Source organism: Coenobita brevimanus, chromosome 8 (genome assembly GCF_032717465.1).
Source record: "Coenobita brevimanus isolate Jiangsu-jjx chromosome 8, ASM3271746v2, whole genome shotgun sequence".
Classification (NCBI taxonomy): Eukaryota; Metazoa; Arthropoda; class Malacostraca; order Decapoda; family Coenobitidae; genus Coenobita; species Coenobita brevimanus.
The window spans coordinates 35,265,472-35,287,319 of NC_136961.1; the positions used below are offsets into that span (position 1 = coordinate 35,265,472).

General features: G+C 43.1%; 2 protein-coding genes across 2 annotated transcripts in view; one reads left to right on the top strand and one right to left on the bottom strand.

The window, feature by feature from the left end:
- The window catches only part of LOC145407481 (putative glutamate receptor), a 455,848-nt gene that overhangs the window by 8,619 nt on the left and 425,381 nt on the right, over positions 1-21,848 (bottom strand). The window lies entirely within an intron of this gene.
- On the top strand, positions 10,730-12,808 carry LOC145406098 (uncharacterized). Its single transcript, XM_080277298.1, has 2 exons — positions 10,730-11,248; positions 12,353-12,808. The coding sequence occupies exons 1-2, from the start codon at positions 10,730-10,732 to the stop codon at positions 12,806-12,808; spliced, it is 975 nt and encodes a 324-aa protein (XP_080133424.1).

Below are 21,848 nucleotides of genomic sequence, written 5' to 3' on the forward strand. Positions count from 1 at the left end.
TGAGATGCCTGGACACACTGCGTTTGAAAGACTGGAGATCATAGGAAGCAGGAAATGCAGACAGAGGGAGACAGTTCCAGAGTTGACCTGTTACATAAATGAAGAACTGGGAGTAACGGTTGACTCTTGCATTAGAGAGTTGGACAGAAAAGGGGTGAGAGTTTGCTGCTAGACGGGTGCTACACACCCATCGTAGAAGTGGAGGAATGCATGCAGACAGTTCAGAGGAACAGTGACCATTGAAGTAGCGGTAGAAAAGAGATAAAGATGCAACACTGCGACGAAGAGACAGAGGTTGAAGGGAGTCAGTAAGAGGGGGAGAGTTAATGAGACGAAAAGCCTTTGACTCCACCCTGTTGAGAAGAGCTGTATGTGGGGAGCCTCCCCATACATGAGAGTTGTACTCCACACAGGGGCAGATAAAACCCCTGTATAGAGTCAACCATTGTGCAGGGGTAAAGAAGGAACGGAGTCGGCTTAGCACCCCAAATCGCTTGGAAGCAGATTTTACAAGAGATGTAATATGACCTTTCCAAGACAAGTCCCAAGCAAATGAAACCCCAAGCATATTCAACGATGATGCAGGATTAAGTTGAGTATTATTAAACATAAGTGGGTATACCTGTGGAAGATTTTGTCGGGTTGATAGGTGCAAAAACTGAGTCTTTGATGCATTAAAAACAACCAGATTCTTTTTACCCCAGTCAGAGATACGAGCCAAGTCAGACATTAGGTGTACCATAGCCTCATCCCTTGCCTGTTGAAGTAACTGCTGAGATGGACGTTGCGGGAATCAAATGGAAAGGTGAAGGGTGGAGTCATCAGCGTATGAGTGGATAGGGTTAGATGTACAGCTTAGAAGGTCATTGATGAATAAAAGGAAGAGAGCTGGTGATAGGACAGAGCCCTGAGGAACACCACTGTTAACCTGTCACGTTCCGAGGTTTTCCGCACCTCCGACATCCCCCAATCCCGAGGTATTTTCGAAAAAAAATTTTTTGGCTAAAACCTTCGCTTTTGGTGAGAAACATCGAAAATTCATAGAGAAATCGCTCACCTGAGGTTTAAAATACTCAGTCCAGGTAGAAGTTCCTCCTTACCTGACTGGGTTTTCTAACATGCTGGCACCAAAGAAAACGAGTTCTATGGGAGGGTAACTATTTCATCCACTCATAAACGGTATTTATTTATTTACTTGGTATGAATTTATATGTAGTATGAGAGTATATTGGTTTTCAAGCAGTAATAAAGGCATTATAAGCATTGTTTCACTCACTAACTAATCACCATACCTGACCTTTTTTTGCCACATTACCTGATCATTATTTCTGACTGTTTCTTCTTCTAATGCTATGTAAACATTGTCCTCCACATTGTCATCGATTGGGGAATCACTCTGGCCCTGAATATCTTTACTGGCCAGGTCACTGGTAACAGGTGAATTGCCGAGACAATGGCATGAGGGGGGGAAGAGGGGAGGTTATGCGGTGTAAGGCATTGTCCCTGCTTGGCATCTTGTAGAGGAATAGAGGAAGGTGTCCCGTGTATACATATGAAAAATCACGCGCAAAAATTGAAAATTGTTCAAATTAGGGACCTTGCAATTGCACGACATACAGGTACGTCGTCGGGACTGGCAAATGCAAATCGTTGCAACGTACCCATACTTCGACGGGATGGGGTGGGTTAATAGATCTAGGAGAAGAACGATAGCTGTCTACAACGGCTATAGAATGACCAGAAAGGAAGCTAGAGATGAAGGCACAGATAGAAGGATAGAAACCGTAAGAGGGCAGTTTGGAAATTAAAGATTTATGCCAGACTCGATCGAAAGCCTTTGAGATGTTAAGTGCAATGGCAAAGCTTTCGCCAAAGTCCCTAAAGGAGGATGACCAGGAGTCTGAAAGGTAGGTGAGATTGCCTGTGGAGCGTCCCTGACGGAACCCATACTGACGATCAGAAAGAAGGTTGTGATAGGAAAGATGCTTTAAAATTTTTCTATTTAGAATTGACTAGAAAACTTTTGAGATACAGGATGTTAAAGCAATTGGATGATAGTTAGAGGGTTCGGAATGGTCACCCTTCTTTGGGACTGGCTAAATGAGAGCAAACTTCCAGCAAGAAGGATAGGTCCAAGTTGACAGAGAAAGGCGAAAGAGTTTGCCTAGGCAGGGAGTAAGCTCAGAAGCACAGTTCTTGAGAACAACAGGAGGAACTCCATCAGGTCCATATGCCTTATTAGTACTGAGGCCAGCAATGGCAGAAAATACATCAGCTGAAGAAATTTTAATGTTAGCCATCAGGAAGTCAGAGGGGGGAAGTGAGGGAGGAACAGCACCGGAATCGTCTAAGGTGGAGTTGGAGGAGAAAGTCTGAGCGAAGAGATCTGCTTTATCAGTAGAAGAAAAAGCTACAGAACCATCAGAGTAGAAAAGAGGAGGGAAGGATGATGAGGTAAAGTTGTTAGAAAGGTTTTTGGTAAGGTGCCAGAAGGAGCGGGAAGAGTTCGAGTTAGAGAGTTGAGAGCATTTTGTCCGGATGAAATTATTTTTAGCAGAGCAAATAACAGTCTTAGCACGATTCCAGGCAGAAATGTATAAAAGATGTGATTCAGGGGTGGGTTGGCTCCGGTACATTTTGTAGGCCCTCTCCTTCTTGCGGACAGCATTAGAACAAGCACGATTAAACCAAGGGTTTCGTGCATTAGTCAAAGGATATGAGAAAGGAATGTATGGTTCCATGCCCGAGAGAATAACCTCCGTAATGCGCGAGGCACACCCAGATGGCTCCCGGCCATGAAAGCAATAATCATTCCAGGGAAAATCAAAGAAGTAATGCCTGAGGGCCTCCCAATCCGCAGCTCCAAAGTGCCAGAGACGACGTGTTTTTGGAGGGTCCGCAGGCTGTACCGGAGCGATAGGACAGGTTAAGGTGATAAGGTTGTGATCGGAGGAGCCCAACGGAGAGAAAAGATTAACAGTGTAAGCAGAAGGATTAGTTGTAAGGAAGAGATCAAGTATGTTGGAGCTCTCTCCAAGGCGGTCAGGGATACGGGTAGGGTGCTGTACAAGCTGCTCTAGGTCATTAAGGATAGAAAAGGTGTAGGCTTGTTCACCAGGTGGATCAGTGAAAGGAGAGGAGAGCCAAAGGTGGTGGTGAACATTGAAACCTCCAAGAATGGAGATTTCAGAGAAAGGAGAAATGGATAGAATGTGCTCCATCACAGAAGTAAGATAGTCAAAGAATTTTTGATAGTCAGTAGAATTAGGAGATAAGTAAACAGCACAGATATATTTAGTCAGAGAATGACAGGAAAGCCGAAGCCAGAGTGTAGAGAATTCAGAAGAATCGAGTTCAGGAACACGAGAGCAAGATAAGTTGTTGTGTATATATACACAACAGCCACCTTTGGCTTTGAAATGAGTATAGAGAAAGTAGGAGGATACAGAAAAGGGTTTGCTGTCAGTTGCCTCAGACAGATGAGTCTCAGTTAGGAAAAGAAGGTGAGGTTTAGAGGAGGAGAGGTGGTGCTCAACAGAGCAAAAGTTAGAGGAAAGGCCACGAATGTTGCAGAAATGAAGAAGAGAGTCAGACAGTGGTTCCAGGCACCTTGAGTCGTCACCGGGAGAGGGGCTGAAGGTGGGGGCATTTATGGTCCCCCCCCCCTGGGGACTCCGAGGCTTACTCTTACCTACTTAATTATTATCAGTAATCATGGCCCTAATGAGTGATAGCGATGTGAAAGCATTTTTGGATTCTAAGCCATCCCCAACCAGAGTGAAAACACTCACAAAACACGAGCTCATATTGCTTGCCCAGGTTTTACAGTTAAGATTTCCTGCCTCAGTCACTAAGTTACTTGATTTAGTATTGGACATCATGTTTGAGCAAAGTGAGTCCTCTATAGCTAGTTCTGAGCCATTTGATACTGCACAAGGTGTTGACCCTGAGCCTTTAGCATCGGAGATACCTGGCCCTAGTGATTTTTCTGCTCATGATACTGGTGACAAAGTGCAACTTGAGTTAGCCAGAATTAAGTTGAGGGAACTTGAAGTGCAAGCAAAAATGAGAGAACATGAAGTGCAAGCAAAAATGAGAGAACAAGAATGGAATGCCAAAATGAGGGAACAAGAATGGAATGCCAAAATGAGGGAACAAGAATGGAATGCCAAAATGAGGGAAATAGAATTACAGGCTCATCCAAGTTTACTTTTCCACAGACTTTCGTCTACTGATCAGTTGCTTGTGTAGTTGCCACGGTGTAGACGTGTATAGGATAGATTTTTAGTAATTTTGTGAATGATTTTTCTTTTTTTTTTTTTTTACTACTTCATTTTATAATTTAATTTGTATATATTTTATTGTTTTTATTAATTTGTGAATGAGGTTATGGTGAAACTTCATTTTCTAATTCATGTTACGTATTTTAGTTTTGTCTGATGATGAGGTTGGATTTCCTCGAAACGTCACTGAAGTAAATCGTGACCATGGCCCCAGTCCATCGTCTCCTTGTCCTGGTCTTCATTTAAAATATATATATATATATATATATATATATATAGAGATTTAGATATTTATATATATATATATATATATATATATATATATATATATATGTGTGTGTGTGTGTATGTGTGTGTGTGTGTGTGTGTGTGTGTGTGTGTGTGTGTGTGTGTGTGTGTTTTGTGGTAAGTGGGGGTGCCCATCATCCAATCAGTCTAGGGATGCCTTATGGTCTCTACACTGAGTGACAAGCCAAATGGTTTCCTGTGCCCAGGAAACCATTTACTATGCTGGGTGGTAACCATATAACCTTTTTTTTTTTTTTTGGCAGAGTTAAGTGCTCCTCAGATTCCCATATTTCAGATCACTTAATCATGGCTGACGTTTCAGAGAGCCTCGGAGGGCCCAATACCTGCCCAGGGCCCCAGCCAAATAGGCAGATTCGCAAGGCCATGTGGAATGTGAGAGGTGTGAATGAGGAGAGCAAGAGGGTGGAAGTAGTGAATGTGTTCAAGAGTGTGAGATATGGTGTGATGGCATTGTGTGAAACAAAGATGATTGGGTGTGAAGTGGAGGAGTGGGAGGGTGTGAAATGTGTAAGATCGGACATGAATGGATAAGGAAGATGCAAGGAAGGAGTTGCTTTGTTGATGAATGAGGTGTGGCACAGTGAAGATTACAAAAGTGTTAGCTCAAGATGTATGTATGTCAAGTTCAAGTTTAAGAAGGTGAAAGTGGCAGTGATTGTACCGTATGCACCGTGTGATGACATGAGTGAGAAAGACAGGTTTTCGGATGCGCTGGAAGAAGCAATGGGAGAAATGCCCAGGAGCTATAATGTGATCGTAATGGGCGATATGAATGGAAGAGTAGACACTGGTCATGAGGAGGACATAATGGGTTTTAATGGAGTACCAGGAGAAAATGATAATGGGAAGCAAAGGAAGGATATGTGTCAGGAAAGGAGGTGCATTTGCGACCCGATTTCAACCACAAATATGCACATAAATACACATAGTATAGAAGGAATGGGAATCGTGTCGAAAGGATTCTGATTGATTACGTGCTCGTAGAGAGGTCGATGCTGGAAATGGTTGCTCATACGAAGGCCGTGAGAGGACGATGTGGAGGTCTGTCAGGTCATAAGACTGTGGAATTCAAGATCAAGCTGAGAGGAGTGACGTGGAACAGGAGAGAGAGAGGAGCAGTCAGGGAGAAAGACTGAAAAGTTGAGAAGCTGAGGTTCAAAGAAATAGCAGATGCGTACAGGACCAAAAATGGGGGGGGGGGGGGAGTAGGAATTAGTGAACTGGAATGAACTGGATCTGGACAGCCTGTGGAATGACATAGGGACTGCTTAGTTAGGAATGCTAAAGCTGTGTGTGGTGTGGCAAGAGTAACAACGAAGAAGCATGGTACGGCATGATGGGATGAAGAGGTTAAGGGAGCAGTGAAGGAAAAGATTAAGATGTGACTGGAGAGGTTACAGAACAGGGGCTCAATTGAAATAAAAACTGAATATACTGACAGCAAGAAGCACGTAAATAGAAAAGTGAAGAGGAAAAAGGAGGACGTAAATGATGATCTTGGATGAAAAAGGAATTGAAATTACTCTGAAAATGGGAAGTTATTCTGGAAAGAGGTGTGGAAATGTGGAAGTGACAGCGAAAAGAAGTGTGAAAGTGTGAAGGATGAAAGTGGTAGATTAACCCATGGGGATTAAGTAAGGACCATATGGAATGAATATGTTGAAAGCATGATGAATGGGAATGGAGAGAGCAGAGCGGCTGTAAACATGATTGGTTTGGGGGGTGAACAGAGAAGGAATGCAGTGCCAGGAAACGCGACACTCGCACAGGTGAAGAACTCTGTGAAGCGGCTGAAGAATGGGCAAGCAGCTGCGGTTGATGAGGTCCATGCAGAGATGATTAAGTGTGGTGGAGAGAGCAGAATGAAGTGCTTGATGGAGATATGTAAGATGGCATGGATGAGTGAAACTGTACCAGTATAGTGGACAAAGGCAAACCTGAATCCCTGTACAAAAAATAAAGGTCAGCGAGGTGAGTGCAAGAATTATCGTGCATAAGTTTATTGAGTGTTGTAGGAAAGATATATGGAAGAATTCTTATTGAAAAAGTATAAGAGATAGAAGTCCCAGTGAGTGATGAACAGGGTGGCTTTAGGAGTGGCAGAGGATGTATGGATCAAATATTTGCAGTGAGACATGGTGGAGAAGCCTTGTAAGAAGGACGATAAGGTGTTTATGGCATTTATGGGTCTAGAAAAAAACATACGACAAAGTAGACAGAGAAGGATTGTGGGACGTTTCATGCATGTGCAGTGTAGATGGTAAGCTGCTAGGTGCCGTCAAGAGTTTTCATGATGGTAGTGAGGCATGTGTAAGAGTAAATGGACATCTAAGTGAATGGTTCACGATCAGTGTGGACGTGCGACACTGTTATGTGATGTCCCCATGGCTATGTGGATGGGATGATGAGAGAAGTAAAAACACGAATAATGGAGAGACGGATGGCATTGGTAATGAATGAGAATGGATGGAATAGCTCATATTTGCTGTATGCTGATGATGGAGTGCTATTGCAAATACCGGACAAGAACTTGGTAGACAAGTGCAGAGTTTTGCTGATGTCTGTGAGCGCCGTGGCTTGAGAGTAAATGAAGAGAAGAATAAAGTCATGGTAATCGAGAGAGAAAGTGACTCCCAGTGTGACGTTACAGTGCATGGAGAGGGACTGGAATTGGTGAGAGAGTTCAAACACCTGGGTACAGTGATAGAAAAGAGAGGTAAATATGCAAAAGAAGTGGAAAGTAGAGTGACACAAAGAAGGAAAATAGCTGGTGGTATGAATGCCTTGATAAAAAACAGAGGCTTGAGTGTTGCAACTGCGCGAGGCTTACGTGAAGGAGTGTTAGTGTCAGCTTTAACATATGGGTGTGAGACTATGGTATGGCATGATAATTAAACGTCAAGAGTGAGAGCGATGGAGATAGGACTGCTGTGAAATTTATGTGGAGTACAGAGAGTGTATAGGATACGAAGGAGTGTTAGTGTCAGCTTTAACATATGGGTGTGAGACTATGGTATGGCATGAAAATTAAATGTCTAGAGTGAGAGCAATGGAGATGGGACTGTTGAGGAATGTATGTGGAGTACAGAGAGTGTATAGGACACGAAATAATGTGATTCGTGAACGATGCGGAGTGAGGAAGTCTGTGGACACCATAATCGAAGAGACTGCGCCGAGATGGTATGGTCACGTGGAGCGAATGGATAACAATAGAGTGGTGAAAAAGGTATACGAGTATATGAGCGAATTTAAAGGAGGGAGGAGGCGAGGTAGGCCAAGAAGAAGGTGTAGAGATATGGTGGATGAGTCAGTAAGGAAGAGAGGTATGGAAGTCGGAGAGGCTAGAGGACTAACCAGAGATCGAGCTTGTTGGATGAATGTTGTGAGGAGGAGTGCATGATCATGGATCTGGCACCCCTTTTTAATGTAACAACGTTCGGATTCACTCTGTCGTTGATGATACGTTTATGTGAAGCTACAGAATCTGATGAATGTTTTTTGGCATATCAGATTGAGCCAGGAATCCGGGGGCTTCCCTAATGAGTGAATGGAAGCGTGGCCCATTGGATTGGGCAAACTTGAGTTATCTGGACGTTGCTACTCCTCACCCTGCCCTAGGTTGGGAAAGGAGGTATGGATGATTCTGCTGCTGCTAATATATATCGGTCCATCCATCCATCATCCAATCCTACGTTGCCCCATGAGGAGCGTAGGAGCCCGGGGCTAGGCAGTTGGTCCTGACATTTAAGATGAGAGTGACCAACCTCACTCATCCCTGAGTGGCATTATATGAACAATAAACCCCAACCACCACTTTGATATAAACCTTCACCGGCTCAATCCGATTGGAGCACAATAGTTACCCACTAAACCACCAGGCGCCAAAATTTGGTTATATGGTTACCACCCAGCATAGTAAATAGTTTCCTGGTGTACAGGAAACCATTTGGCTTGTCACTCAGTGTGGAGTCACCCATAGGCAGAAGAAAGAGGAAAGAATGAAGGAATGAAAGAAAAGGGAATAATATATATATATATATATATATATATATATATATATATATATATATATATATATATATATATATATATGAAGCGAAGCCTCTGTGGCACAGTGGTAAAGTGCATTTTTGCACGCTGGAGAGCGAGGGTTTGCACCCAGTCAGGGTAATAAACTTTGAAAGTGTTCTCCCGGCCATATATTGCATTGGTGGACACCAAGGGTGCTGTGGTTGAACCAGTGTCGCGTACTGTAAAGTATGTTTGCACCCAGTCGGCTTGTGCGGGCAGATTACACTTGGTTCACAGACTACACACACATACAAAGCCTCTACAACACTACAATTACACTTAAAAGCACTTCTCGCCCTACATACAGTCTCTATCAGACAGCCTAAGCCACTTGATAGAGATACATTGGCTGTATCGTCCTTACTTCGGTCGGGATAGGCCGGTCCTGCAGTGGATACTTACTTAAACGGCTCATGGTGATGATATATATATATATATATATATATATATATATATATATATATATATATATATATATATATATATATATATATATATATATGTGTGTGTGTGTGTGTGTGTAATTATATATAATTTAAGTTTTGGTCACTAACATGACGTCACTGTAGCCCGAGGCCTTACTGCATGTTGGTTGGCTGGCGCCTCAGTAGTAGTGGTGGGCGATACCAGCAAAAAAAAAAAGTAATCGCGATTACTGATTACTTTTTTTTCGAAAGTAATCGAATAGTAATCGATACCTGTTCGATTACTTTCAGTATATAACACTTTCCACGTGTGGCAACTGGCAAATCCTCACTCAGCGAATGTTTTAAGTGTCAGAATATTTTTTATACCTTATTAAATAATAAAAAAACAAGTTATTTAAAGGGTATTTTGTGGCAAGGACATATTATTGAAAAACAACATTATATATTTACATTATAAAAGTTAAACCTTTACTAATTTAATAATTCATTACATTAGTCTAAATAATATCAAACTCCTTTAATGGTTTACAACTTTCACAAATATAGGTATGGCTGCAATGACTCATAAAAAAAATATATATATAAATATTGGATTACAAATTCCATCCTAAATCACTTTGGTGAATAAGTTAGTCGAGTCCAGTAGTTCACACCCCGTGACCGCAGAATCAGCTACTTGATCCCGTTTTCTTTCATTGACTATTGTTAAATGGATATAATTATTATTAAACGTAACAAGTACCCTACCACCCGACTGAATATAGGTAACAAATATTATATAATCTATGTTATATGCCTGGTGGCACAGTTGAAATTATATATATATATATATATATATATATATATATATATATATATATATATATATATATATATATATATATAAGATCCAAACAAACAAACGTTGTCATTATTTCAAATTTCAGAGTAAATGGTCAGAAGTATCGATTACTGGAAAAGTAATCGATTACTGTACTTTTCCAACAAATAATCGAATCATTCGATTACTAGTGATCGATTACGCCCACCACTATTCAGCAGCGTTACCAGATATACGATAATTATCGTTTAAATACGATAAATCAGTGCTTGGTACGATAAACAATAACGTCTCTACGATATACGATAATTCTTCATTTTAATGCGATATTATACGATAAATACGTGAAAATATATGGCTAATAATAATATGTATATTTTTTTTGGATAAAAACGCTAGTCATTAACAATTTTAACTCGAGATGTAGTGGTAATCAAATTACCAGTTCATCACCCATAAAACGTAAGTTGGACGGTACTTGGACCTGTCCGCTTCGCGTGAGTTTAGTGGCCTGCCCGGGCTGCTGGCGGGCGTTGGACCTGTTCGCTTCGCGTGAGTTTAGTGGCCTGCCCGGGCGGCTGGCGGGCGTTGGACCTGTTCGCTTCGCGTGAGTTTAGTGGCCTGCCCGGGCTGCTGGCCTCCTCCCAGTAGCCTGACTCCCCTCGCCTTGTGTGCCCACGAGTGAGCAACTATACCCAGGAGCGTAAAATTTTGACAGCTTTCGCATTACCTCAACGTAAAACATGTCTGAAAGTAAAATACATAAAAGAAAAGGCACTGAAGAAAAGACCCGTAGTGATGATTTATCGAAGAATAAAATGAGATGTGAGCAAAAGTACAGAAGTGCGTGGGAAAAACAGTTTCCGTGGTTGCAGCCTTCAAAGAAAAGTGCCTTGAAGGCATTGTGTCGTGTGTGTGGAGTGGAAATATCAGCTCAAATAACGCCAATTAAATTGCATGAAAAAAGTGTAAAACACAAAATACTGTCAGTACCATCTTCAAAAAAGATATCTGAGGCATTTGCAAGTGGTGAAGTTAAGAACAGTACAGCTGATGCAGTAAGGGCTGCAGAAATAAAATTAACAACGTTCATGGTAGAACATAATGTATCATTTTTAGCTGCAGACCATTTATGTGATGTAGTGAAGGCCTGTTTCCCTGACTCTGCCATAGCAAAGGACCTACATATGAAAAGAACCAAATGCCACAATGTTTGTACGAAAGTCATGGCAAAATGTTACCAGGAAGAATTAGCAGAAAAACTAAGGAATACAAAGTTCAGCATTATGGTTGATGAATCAACGGACATTTCAACTCCTCAGAATTTGTGTGTAGTGGTACGATTTGCAGATTCACGAGAAGTAGTAAGCAAATTTTGGAGTCTGGTACCGATATTTACAGCTGAAGATCCAGAAGGAACTGTTGAGGGTGCAACAGGAAGACGAATATTCTCTGTAATTATGAATACACTGAGTGATTTTAATGTACCTGTTGGTAATGTTATATTTTTTGATTCTGATGGCTGCAGCACAGTGATGGGGCAGCACAATTCCGTTAGCAGCAGATTTAGAGAAGTGTGTCCTGGAATATTTTTAATGAAGTGCATTTGTCACTCGGCACATTTATGTGCCTCCGAGGCATGTAAGGAGCTTCCCAATAGTATTGAACAGCTAGTTCACGATGTTCACAACATCCTAAAACTATCATCCAAGAGATTAGCTCAGTTTTCAGAGTTCCAGGATTTTGCTAGTGTACAAAAGCACCACATTTTAACACTTTCCAGGACCCGCTGGCTTTCATATGCCGCAGTCGTGAGAAGAATGCTTGAACAGTGGGGCCCTCTGCAGATGTTCTTTACTGATCTGCACTTCCAGCACCATAAAAAGTATAATGCAACATCAGTAGCACAAGCATATGAGATGTTACATGATCCTTACTGCAGACTGTATTTTTGTTACTTGGATTGTGTGTTACAAAAATTTACACAATTTAACCTACTGTTTCAAAGTGAGTGCGTTGTGATAACTCACTGCGTGGACAAGCCTGTGAACTATACAAAGATATTCTGCTGATGTACATGAACCGGGATTATGTGATGAAAAGATCTCTGGCTGATGTTGATCCAGATGAAGAACGAGAATTTCTATTGCTTGAACAAGTATACCTAGGGGCATCAGTGTTAAAGAGGACAGTGGAAAATGTAGCAATGTACAACGACCGAGAAAGAATGAAAGAATTTCGTCTCGGGGTGTAGATCATTCCTTGTCACTGCTGCCAAGCAAGTGAAGAAGAGGTATGACTTTGGAGATCCAATTTTGTCACGACTGAGCATACTAAACCCAGCTAATGTTGTCGGGCATCAAGGAGTTCGGGAACAAAGTCTTGTTCCCCTTGCAAGCTGTCTGCCAAGAATTATTGAGCAAGATGACCTGACCCTTCAGAAATTGGATGATGAGTGGAGGAGGCTTGGCATGGACAATCTACCAGAAGAAGTAACATGTATGGCTCAACAGAAGGGGATGATCAAAGAAAATTCCCCTGAAAAGTTCTGGGGAACTGTAAAAACGGTGGTTGATGATGAGGGAGTCCCGAAATACGAGTGTGTGGCAAATTTTGCTCTGGCAATACTCTCATTACCTCATTCCAATGCTGACTGTGAACGAATATTCTCAGACGTTAACGGGATGAAAAGTAAAGACAGAAACAGGCTAAAAACCGACACTGTTGGAGACATGTTATTAGCTATGCAGAGTGTGCAGTGGGACCAAAATAGCAACTGTACAACTTTCACACCATCAAGAGCTATGTTGCGTAATATGAATTCAAAAGTGCTGTACCCTAGTACAGCTCTTGCTGGAGAGGAGCCAGATGATGTTCCAGACATCTACATAGAGTAGAAAAAGGGCCACGTACAACAGTAAGTTCATTAACGTTCTTTACAGTAGAAACACGTAATCCCAAGATAATAGATTTTTTTTTTTTTAGTTAGATAACATTAATACAAGTTGATTGTCAAGAATTAAGTGTACTAATAGTTTTGTATCGCGAAGATTAGGTTTAGCAATTGAATACGATAATTTGAGCCAAAATACGATAACTTTGACTAAGGCTGTACGATAATACTGTCACTGGCATCTGGTAACGCTGCTATTCAGTAGTCAGTTGCCTGCGGGCTGTGAGAGAGAGGGGGTAACTGCCGCTCCTCCCTCTCTTGTTGCACCATATTTATTTTTATTTTTTTATTTTTTCTTAGTGAACCGCAGTGTTTTGGCTTTCGCTACTTTAATATGGCCCCTACCCTTGAATTGTCTAATGAAATAATATCACAGATCATTACTCTAAAAGAGGCACTCCACCCCACGAAGGAAATAGTGATTTGGTTTGTGTGGCTAGGTCGACATTGCGGAAGCGGTGTGCCCGTTACAGAGTGGAAAACAGTGGTGACATTCATACAAGGAAACCACGGTCTGGTAGGCCCAAGAAAACTTCCCCGAGGTCTGTTAATGTGCTCAAACGTGCAGTGGAGTCTAATCCTCGTGTGACTGCGAGAATAAAGGAGAGCAACCCGGAAGTGTTTGGCGAGGTTTCAGTGCGCACTGTTTCTTGAAGAGTCCATGAACTTGGTTACACAAGCCACAGGCCTGTGAGAAAGCCTCTTCTTACACATAACCAGCGACTTCGTAGGCTTGCCTTTGCTAACAAGTACCTACCCTGGGGTGAGGAGCAGTGGTTGTCAGTGTTGTGGTCTGATGAGGCAACGTTTACCGTTACATGTAATCTAGGAGGGCGAGTGTACCGGTGCAGGGGTAGTGACCCACTTGACCCCCGTTACGTGGAAAGCACAGTTAAACACCCTGATTCACTAATGGTATGGGGTTGTTTTTCTGGTAAGGGGTTGGGGAAGCTTGTTGTGCTTCCCAGGAACTGCAAAGTGAATTAGGACGTTTACCTGGAGCTGCTTTGTGATCATTTACCAGTGTCTTTTGAGCTCACAGGTGCATGATGTTTCAGCAGGATGGTGCACCTGCTCATAAAGCCAAATCTGTCACCAACTGGCTTCGTGACTGCGAGGTCTCCTTCATGAAAGACTGGCCAGTCAATAGCCCAGACCTCAACCCAATAGAGAACCTCTGGTACCTCGTAAAGAAGAATCTATCAAGGGAAGGACATGAACTCTCTGCCTAAGCTGGAAGCAGCCGTTTGCGGGTCCTGGGCAAGTATATCACCCCAGCACCTGAGGAACCTGGCCCTTTCACTTCCGCGACGTCTCAGGTCCGTGAAGAGGCGCAAAGGAAACCCTACCAAGCATTAAAAGTAATTATAATGCATTATTTACATGTTTTTTCCATAATTGAAAGGTTTGTTTTGTTCGGGGGGGCGCCGTGCGCCACATACTTCTGTCAAGCACGGTATATTTATATATATATATATATATATATAGTTATATTTATAGTGAGCTAAGTTTCGCGTCTAACTTGTTCCAAGAGGTTGGCGCAAAACCTGAATTTCGCTAATCGAAAAGTATTAACTCAATGGTAACAATTCTGACTGGCTCTACAGCCCCTCCTAAAGGTACTCTTTTACTCACTTTTAATATATAATTCTCACGAACCAGGCTATCAGCATAACTGAAAACCCTAGGACTATGATAAAAATATTAAGATACATTAAAAATGGATCACCAACCTGAAAAATTTTCGTCTTATCCTCTACCGAATACTTTTTCCTTTTCATACCGACCCGATACTCACGACGGTCTTTTCTCTACTTCCCTCCATCATTTGAACTTCTCAGTATTTCACTGTCACCACTATTATGTGCTCCTCCAGTGAATGAAGAGGAAGCCATAATATAGTACAGGTAGACCACATGAGAACAAGAGCTGAACGAAGGGAAAGGCAAAAAATGGCCACCCTAAACAGGATTGAGGCGTCTGGCAATAGATAGATAGATAGGTTGCGATCACTACCTGAGCACCACAAAGTCTCACAAATGGTAACAATCATCTTGCCAACCGGCGCCCCATATATTGACGCTAAAGACGAATTCTTGATCGTGAGACATTAGTTCTTGAAAATTTTGGGATTTTCTGTGAAAGCTAAATTCATAAACCCAAATCACGTGAAACATAAGGGCTCATATATATATATATATATATATATATATATATATATATATATATATATATATATATATACAGTAGATGTGAGAGAGAGAGAGACAGAGAGAGAGAGATTAAATTTGGCAGTATAATTAAGTGTGCCCAGAATGTTAGTCTGACTTCTCTTCAAACATTTTTATGATACTGTACTCATTTCCCTGTAAAATTTTTAAAATTTAACATATAAATATTTGAGGATGGTTCTCCGAAATCTGTAGCAGTCTGAAAAAAAAAAAAAAAATGAACAAGTAGTGATATTTAACTCTTAAGCCTGCGTCACACATAGTACGATAGCCCCCGATCACAGCTGATCTTTTCAATTTTTTTTTTTTCGAGTCGGCTAACATCGTGAGTTTATCGTGTAAAAAGATTGCCTCAATTTGTCCTTTTCGAGGGGGTGTCATACAGGTCGGAATTCGTCGCTGTGGTCGGCCAAAAATTAGTCCATGCACTATTTTTTGCCTGACAGCGTGAAGCAAAAAAACGTTATTTTTTGTTGCGTTACTATAGTGTTGTTATCAAACTATGATCATGTTGGAGTTGCTGTTGTCATCCTGTGATCGGCCAACTTTATCGACCCCAATCTGTGTTCGATCGACACGTCAATAGCACGACCGCAACACGATCTTTATCTGATCACAACATGACAACACAATGACAAAATAAATATCTTCCCAAAAATCGACATCCACAACCACTATATGACAACAGCCACATTGCTACTCGACAGCTGTAAGAGACACTCGACTTCACGATCAGCGTCCTATCACAACACAATATCCACACAAGTAATCGCATGTGTGAAACCGGATTTTTGTGTGGCAGACACGATTGCCACTCGACCTACACGATAACTGCACAATAACATCTGGATCACTACAGGATATACCGCCATAGTCGTGTATGGCGCCAGGTGGGCTACATGACAAACACCCGATTTGCACACGGCCCACAGGATAGGCACACGAGCTCTGTTGGATGTGCACATGACACACACAATATTCACACGACTCAACAGTGGCGTGATGAATTGTGCGGTGTGGCAGTGGCTGCACATATATAAACACCCTCGGACAGTGTCAAAATCAGTATTCCTCTTCGGTCAGCAGCAGAGACGACAACCACCATGGGAAAGGGACAGAAACTTTTTAAGAAGGTTATGAAGCCACAGCAGGAGGGAGAAGGCGATGCACAGGCATCAGTTGACCTATTTGCATCACAGGACCCTCAGGATGGTGATGACGATGCCGGTGAGGAGGCAGAGGAAGAGGAAGGCGACAGTGACACCCAGATGGAATCTGGGCAACAATTCATCCCTTCACACCTGCCTGAAGAAAACCCTGAAAGACCATCATACAGCCCCAGACGCCATTCAAGCCCTCCTCCAGCACCAAGATGTCCCTCAGACCCTTCTCCTGCACCAAGACGTCCCTCAGACCCTTCTCCTGTATCAAGACCATGCACCTCTACATCATTCAGGGTTAGACATCCTGTAGTACAAGCCGAGGACCACAGCGAGGACGAGGGATCTACTCAGAGGTCAACACAGTGGTCAACACACAGCATCGACCCATCAACTTCTGGTAGACCGACGGACCCTCCCAACAAGCGCAAAAGGACATACTCAGTATTATCGGAAGAAAAGGAAATAGAAGTGGCGGAGTGGTACCGGGAACAGAAACACTTCTATAACAAGAACCTGAAATCCTACCGTGATAGGCAGAAGAAGGAGAGAACGTACCAGGAGATGGCTGAGAAGCTAAATGTAACAGGTGAGTGAAGAGTGTCTTTATAATTTTTGAGTGTTTTATATATGTCCCAGTGCCTTAGCAAGTGTTTAATTGTTCTATGGAATTGATCAAATTATGATAGTGCGCAATATTTTTTTTTTTTTTTTAATGAAATGAGACAAGTGACTTCTGCGCCTAGGTGAACAAGAAAATACAGCCGGTGGGAAGGTGTTCCAACACGTACAGAAGGGGTAGTGATTATATATATATATATATATATATATATATATATATATATATTTGTTGACTATATAAAGTAAAGTACCTTGATAAAAAATATCAAACAGTGTTTAATCATGTTCAGTAATATGCTTTATAAAGTAGTGTGTGTAACTTGCAATACTTTGGTGATAGAAACTCCGTGTACGAACAGCTAGATAAGGAGTTTATTACAAGCTCACAGTAAAATAGTCCGCCCTTCTCGGCTGTCTGATATCAACTGATGCAATAACGCCGTCTTCAGGCGTGGGAAAGCATGCTGACCTAGCAAATTTAGTGGGGGCATGTATGCATTGGGGGGGGGGACATATATACATCGGGGGTAGACATATTGTGGAGGGGGTACACTACTCCCCCGGGTAGCTGAGATGGTGTCTCCTGACACCAGGAGTTAAATGGTGGGTGATTATAGTAGTAAGGCAGGACCGGGGAGGTTTGTACAAGGGATAAGTATGATACAGGGGCAGTAGGAGAGACATGGCCATGTTGAGGGGAGGGAATTAGAAGGATATATACAGATAAGATATACAAGGATTAATAGGTACAAATCCAGTAAGGGTCGAAGGTATATATAAACATAATGGGAATTACACAATAATAGGTTGATACATGATAAACAAGGAGTAGAGATGAGAGTTCTATTGTTGTTCTTCCTTCAATTTTTTTTTTTTTTTTTTGTATTTTCTGTAGGATACACTGTCACTCAGTAATGTATGAAAGAAATACCATCATTTTCTAGTAGGCAGAGTGCTGTTCACAGTTTGGTGAATGGTTAGATGGCAATGGTAGTCACTGAATGTGAGGGCACTAAGTACGGGGAGTTTCTACCTCATGTGTAGGGTGTACTATGCCTGTAGCGACTCTGATTTCCTGGAGTCGACGTTCCATTTTTCTGACACAACAATGCACTGCACAGATGATGAGTAGAAAACCTATGAAAGCGATAACCACAGGGGGAAACACAACTGTTGGATGAACCCATGAACAGCTGAAGGCCAGAGAAAATTGATCCAAAATGAAATCACTGTCATTGAGGAAGGTGAGCATGCGCAAGTGAGGGGAGGTGATGGTAATGTTGGCAGATGGTAGGGTTGAAGGCATGTCGATTAGTTGAAAGATGTCATAGGAGTGTTTACGAACAGCTTGGTGATAGCGATTGGCGGAAGTGATGACGGACTCTGATTTGACGGTACAATAGTCAGGTGCTTTGTAGAGACCACTAGCGGGGACGGAGCGAACGGAAGAACCAGGACACATGATTGTGACAGAGATGGGAACAGCAAAGAAGAAGGACTGGACATGGTTGAGGTGAGCATGGTGGACCGGGAGGTCAAGAGCTGGGACAAAAGAACAGGCCGAGTAGATGGAATGGTTGCGAACTAAAGCAGACTCACAGGGTGTAGCACTGCTAGGGAAGATAGCGAAAAGGTGGGCAGCACAGAGACGAGAGGTCGGAGTAAGGGAGGAACATTGCTGGAGGTCTGTGGAAGAAAGGAAGGCAACGGAAAGATGATCATGGGAGAGGAGGAAATATTCTGAAGGAACAGATACCTGTAACAAGTTGTTGAGGCAGAAAGGGAAGGGAATGGTGTGGAAAAGGCTAAAGGTTATGGCAGAACGGAGAGGAATATGGACGACGATGTATGTAGTAAGAGTGGCTTCGAGAACAGGATAATAATATTCAAGGGAGGAGTAAGGGAGGACTGGGGAGAGACCGAAGGTGGAGTGAGCCCATCCCAGGACAGAACGGAGAGCTGAGACAGGTACTAAGTCGGCAGTGACACGTCCGTTGATAGCATCGACCAGGATACGAACCAAGGTAGAGACTTGAGACAGGAGAGAGTCAACGGCCAGTTGGAGATTATCCATGTTGAGTTTGAGGTAGAAGAACTGAGATAACGTTGAGATCTGAAAGGTGGTGTTGTAAGATATCAGTGAAATTGTTTAGAGTGGACGTGACTTCATTGAGTTGGTTTGTGAGCTTCTGTAACATACTGTGTTGGATTTTAATGACTCGGCGTTGTGATTCTAGGGCTGAAGCTAAATGAGTGAGATCAGATTTGAAGCCAGAAATGTCACGGGCTGTAGCAACGCCAAACAAGCCACTCAGAATCTCACTGCCGAAGTCGAAGAGACCTCGTTTCACACGAGAACGACCCACGGGTGTCTGAATGGTAAATGTGTCATTGAGCTCAGTGAATCTGTTACTTATGTATTGCAATTGCCAGGAGAGTGGGAGGAAAAGGTTATAGAGATACTCATTCGGGTTGTGTGTCCCCATGAGGGCCGTGAGATGGTTCCTGATTCCGTGGAGCTGGTGCGCGTAGGCAGGTAGGGCAACGGCTACGTCGGCCAGGGGCGCAAGATCGTAGCGCAAAGAGGCGATGTCGTCGATAAGCATTACCTCGCCTCCCGAGCCGACCAAGGCCCCGGGACGTACTCCACCATCGTCATGACCTGACCCAGACCCCAGGAGGGTCAGCACTGCCAGCAGGGAAATCGCTAACATCGTACCTAGAAAATCAGGGTAGAGTTAATGGGGGAGGTCGTGAAGAGGTTGATGGGCAGAGCGCAGTTTGGACCGATATTGATTGGTTGATGAATGAGCAGGTGGAGATGGAGATGAAGGAGACTGAGGGATAGGTGGAGACAAAGTAGACTGAGGGATGGGAGGAGGGGAAGAGGGGGCAGGAGGTTGTGGAAGTGACTCTTCCAACACGAGGCCACGGGGTGCTCGCTTTAAGTCATCGACGTGGACCCATCTGGTGTCCTGAGTGGATAGGTCCTGGAGGTGAAATTTGTTGCCTTGTTGAGTGAGGACTCGGTGGGGCCCTGTAAATTTGTCATCCAACTTGGAGGAACGCGTATGGGAATGAGCAAAGACAAGATCGCCTACATTGATAGTGATAGGAGAGGCGGACTTATGTTGGCGCTGCAGCATGTCCTCCTGAGAGGAAGCCAAAGTGGATTGGACATACTGGTGGATTGTCTGGAAGTTGGCCAATTTTAGTTTAACATAATCATCCATGTTGTAGATGGGTTCTGGCTTTGAGGATAAGAGAGAGTATGGGAGGTCCTTGTCAAAACCAAAGAGGACGAAGAAGGGAGATTCAGCAGTGGATGCATTGATGGAGCTATTGATGGAAGATGCCACTTGGGGAATCCAGTCATCCCAGGACGAACTATGGGAGCCTAGATGTCTGAGGCACTCTAAGATTTTTCGGTTGTGGCATTCTACAAGGCCATTGGAAGCCGGATGGTTAGGCACGACATTGCACTTACTGATATGAAAGTGGCAACAGATCTCATCGAGAAGGCTATTGTTGAATTCTGTACCGTTGTCAGTAAGAATGGTATGAGGGGTACTGAACGGGCAAATTGCTTGATCTACAAGGGCACGTGCAACGCTCTTCGCGGTCTTGTCGGAGAGGGGTACGAGGACACAGTAGCGGGAGAAGTGGTCGACCGCTACGAACAAGTACTCAGCGCCAGATTCTGTGAGAGGTAGTTTTAAGAGATCGATTGAGATGGTTTCCCATGGTCGTGATGGGATTGGGTATTGTAAGAGAGGTGCTGGTAAGCCGGTTGATCCTTTGTGGCTCTGGCAGGAGAGGCAAGAGTCACAGTGGGCATTGATATCGCGGCGCATGGTTGGCCAATAGTATTTGAGACGTGCTTGGTGCAAGCATCGGTCTTTACCTGGATGGGAAGCTTGAGGAGTATTATGAACAATATGAAGAACCTTTGGCATCAGGGCAGTGGGGACAACAAGTTGGCGTACTTCGCGATTGGGCATATCTTTGCCTGTTAGCAGTGTTTTCCTGTACAAGAGATCATCATCTAGCATGAACTCATCTAGTGATACTGGCAGAGTAGGTAAAGTCAAGGCATCGCCAGATTCTAGGAAATAAATGACTTTGGACCACATGGGGTCTTGGCGTTGAAAGTTTCGAACAACTTCTGACGTTAGTGTAGTATTTTCAGTTACTTCAGGCTGCAGTGATGTTATAGCTGCTGCTACGTGACATGAGAGTGCGTCTGCGACTAAGATTCAACTTGCCTGGTACATATTGAAAAGTGGGATTAAAGTCCTGGATGATGACAGACCATCTAGCTAACCTGCCTGTTAGGTTGCGATTCTTGAACAAATTACATAGTGGAAGGTGGTCTGTTTGGACATGCACTGGATAACCATAGACTAAATCTCTGAAATGTTTCAAGGACCAGATTACCGCTAGCGCTTCGAGATCTGTGACACTGTAGTTACGTTCAGCGGTTGTAAGGGTGCGACTAGCATACGGTATTACACGCTTCCTTGATGCTTCATCGAGTTGCATCAAAACGGCACCAAGTCTAGTGCCTGAGGCGTCTGTGCAGAGAAGGAAGGGTGTGGTATAATCAGGGAACGCTAGAATAGGGGCATTTACAAGATCTGTCTTTAGCTTTTGGAAAGCCTGTGACTGGTCGTTAGTCCAAACAAAGGGCACATTCTGCTTGAGTAAGTGGGTCAGAGGAGCGGCGATCTGTGCATAACTCCGGATGTAGCGACGATAATAGCCACTGAGGCCCAGGAAACTTCGTACAGCGTCGGTAGTGGTAGGTTCTGGGAAGTTAATGATCGTCTTAGTTTTATCCTCATTAGTATGAATGCCTTGTGCATCTACGACATGGCCTAGGAATTTGATTTTCTTTCGCAGGAAGTCACATTTACTGAGATTGATTTTCAGGCCTGCGAGCTGGAGGCGTTCAAAGACTTGCTGGAGTTTG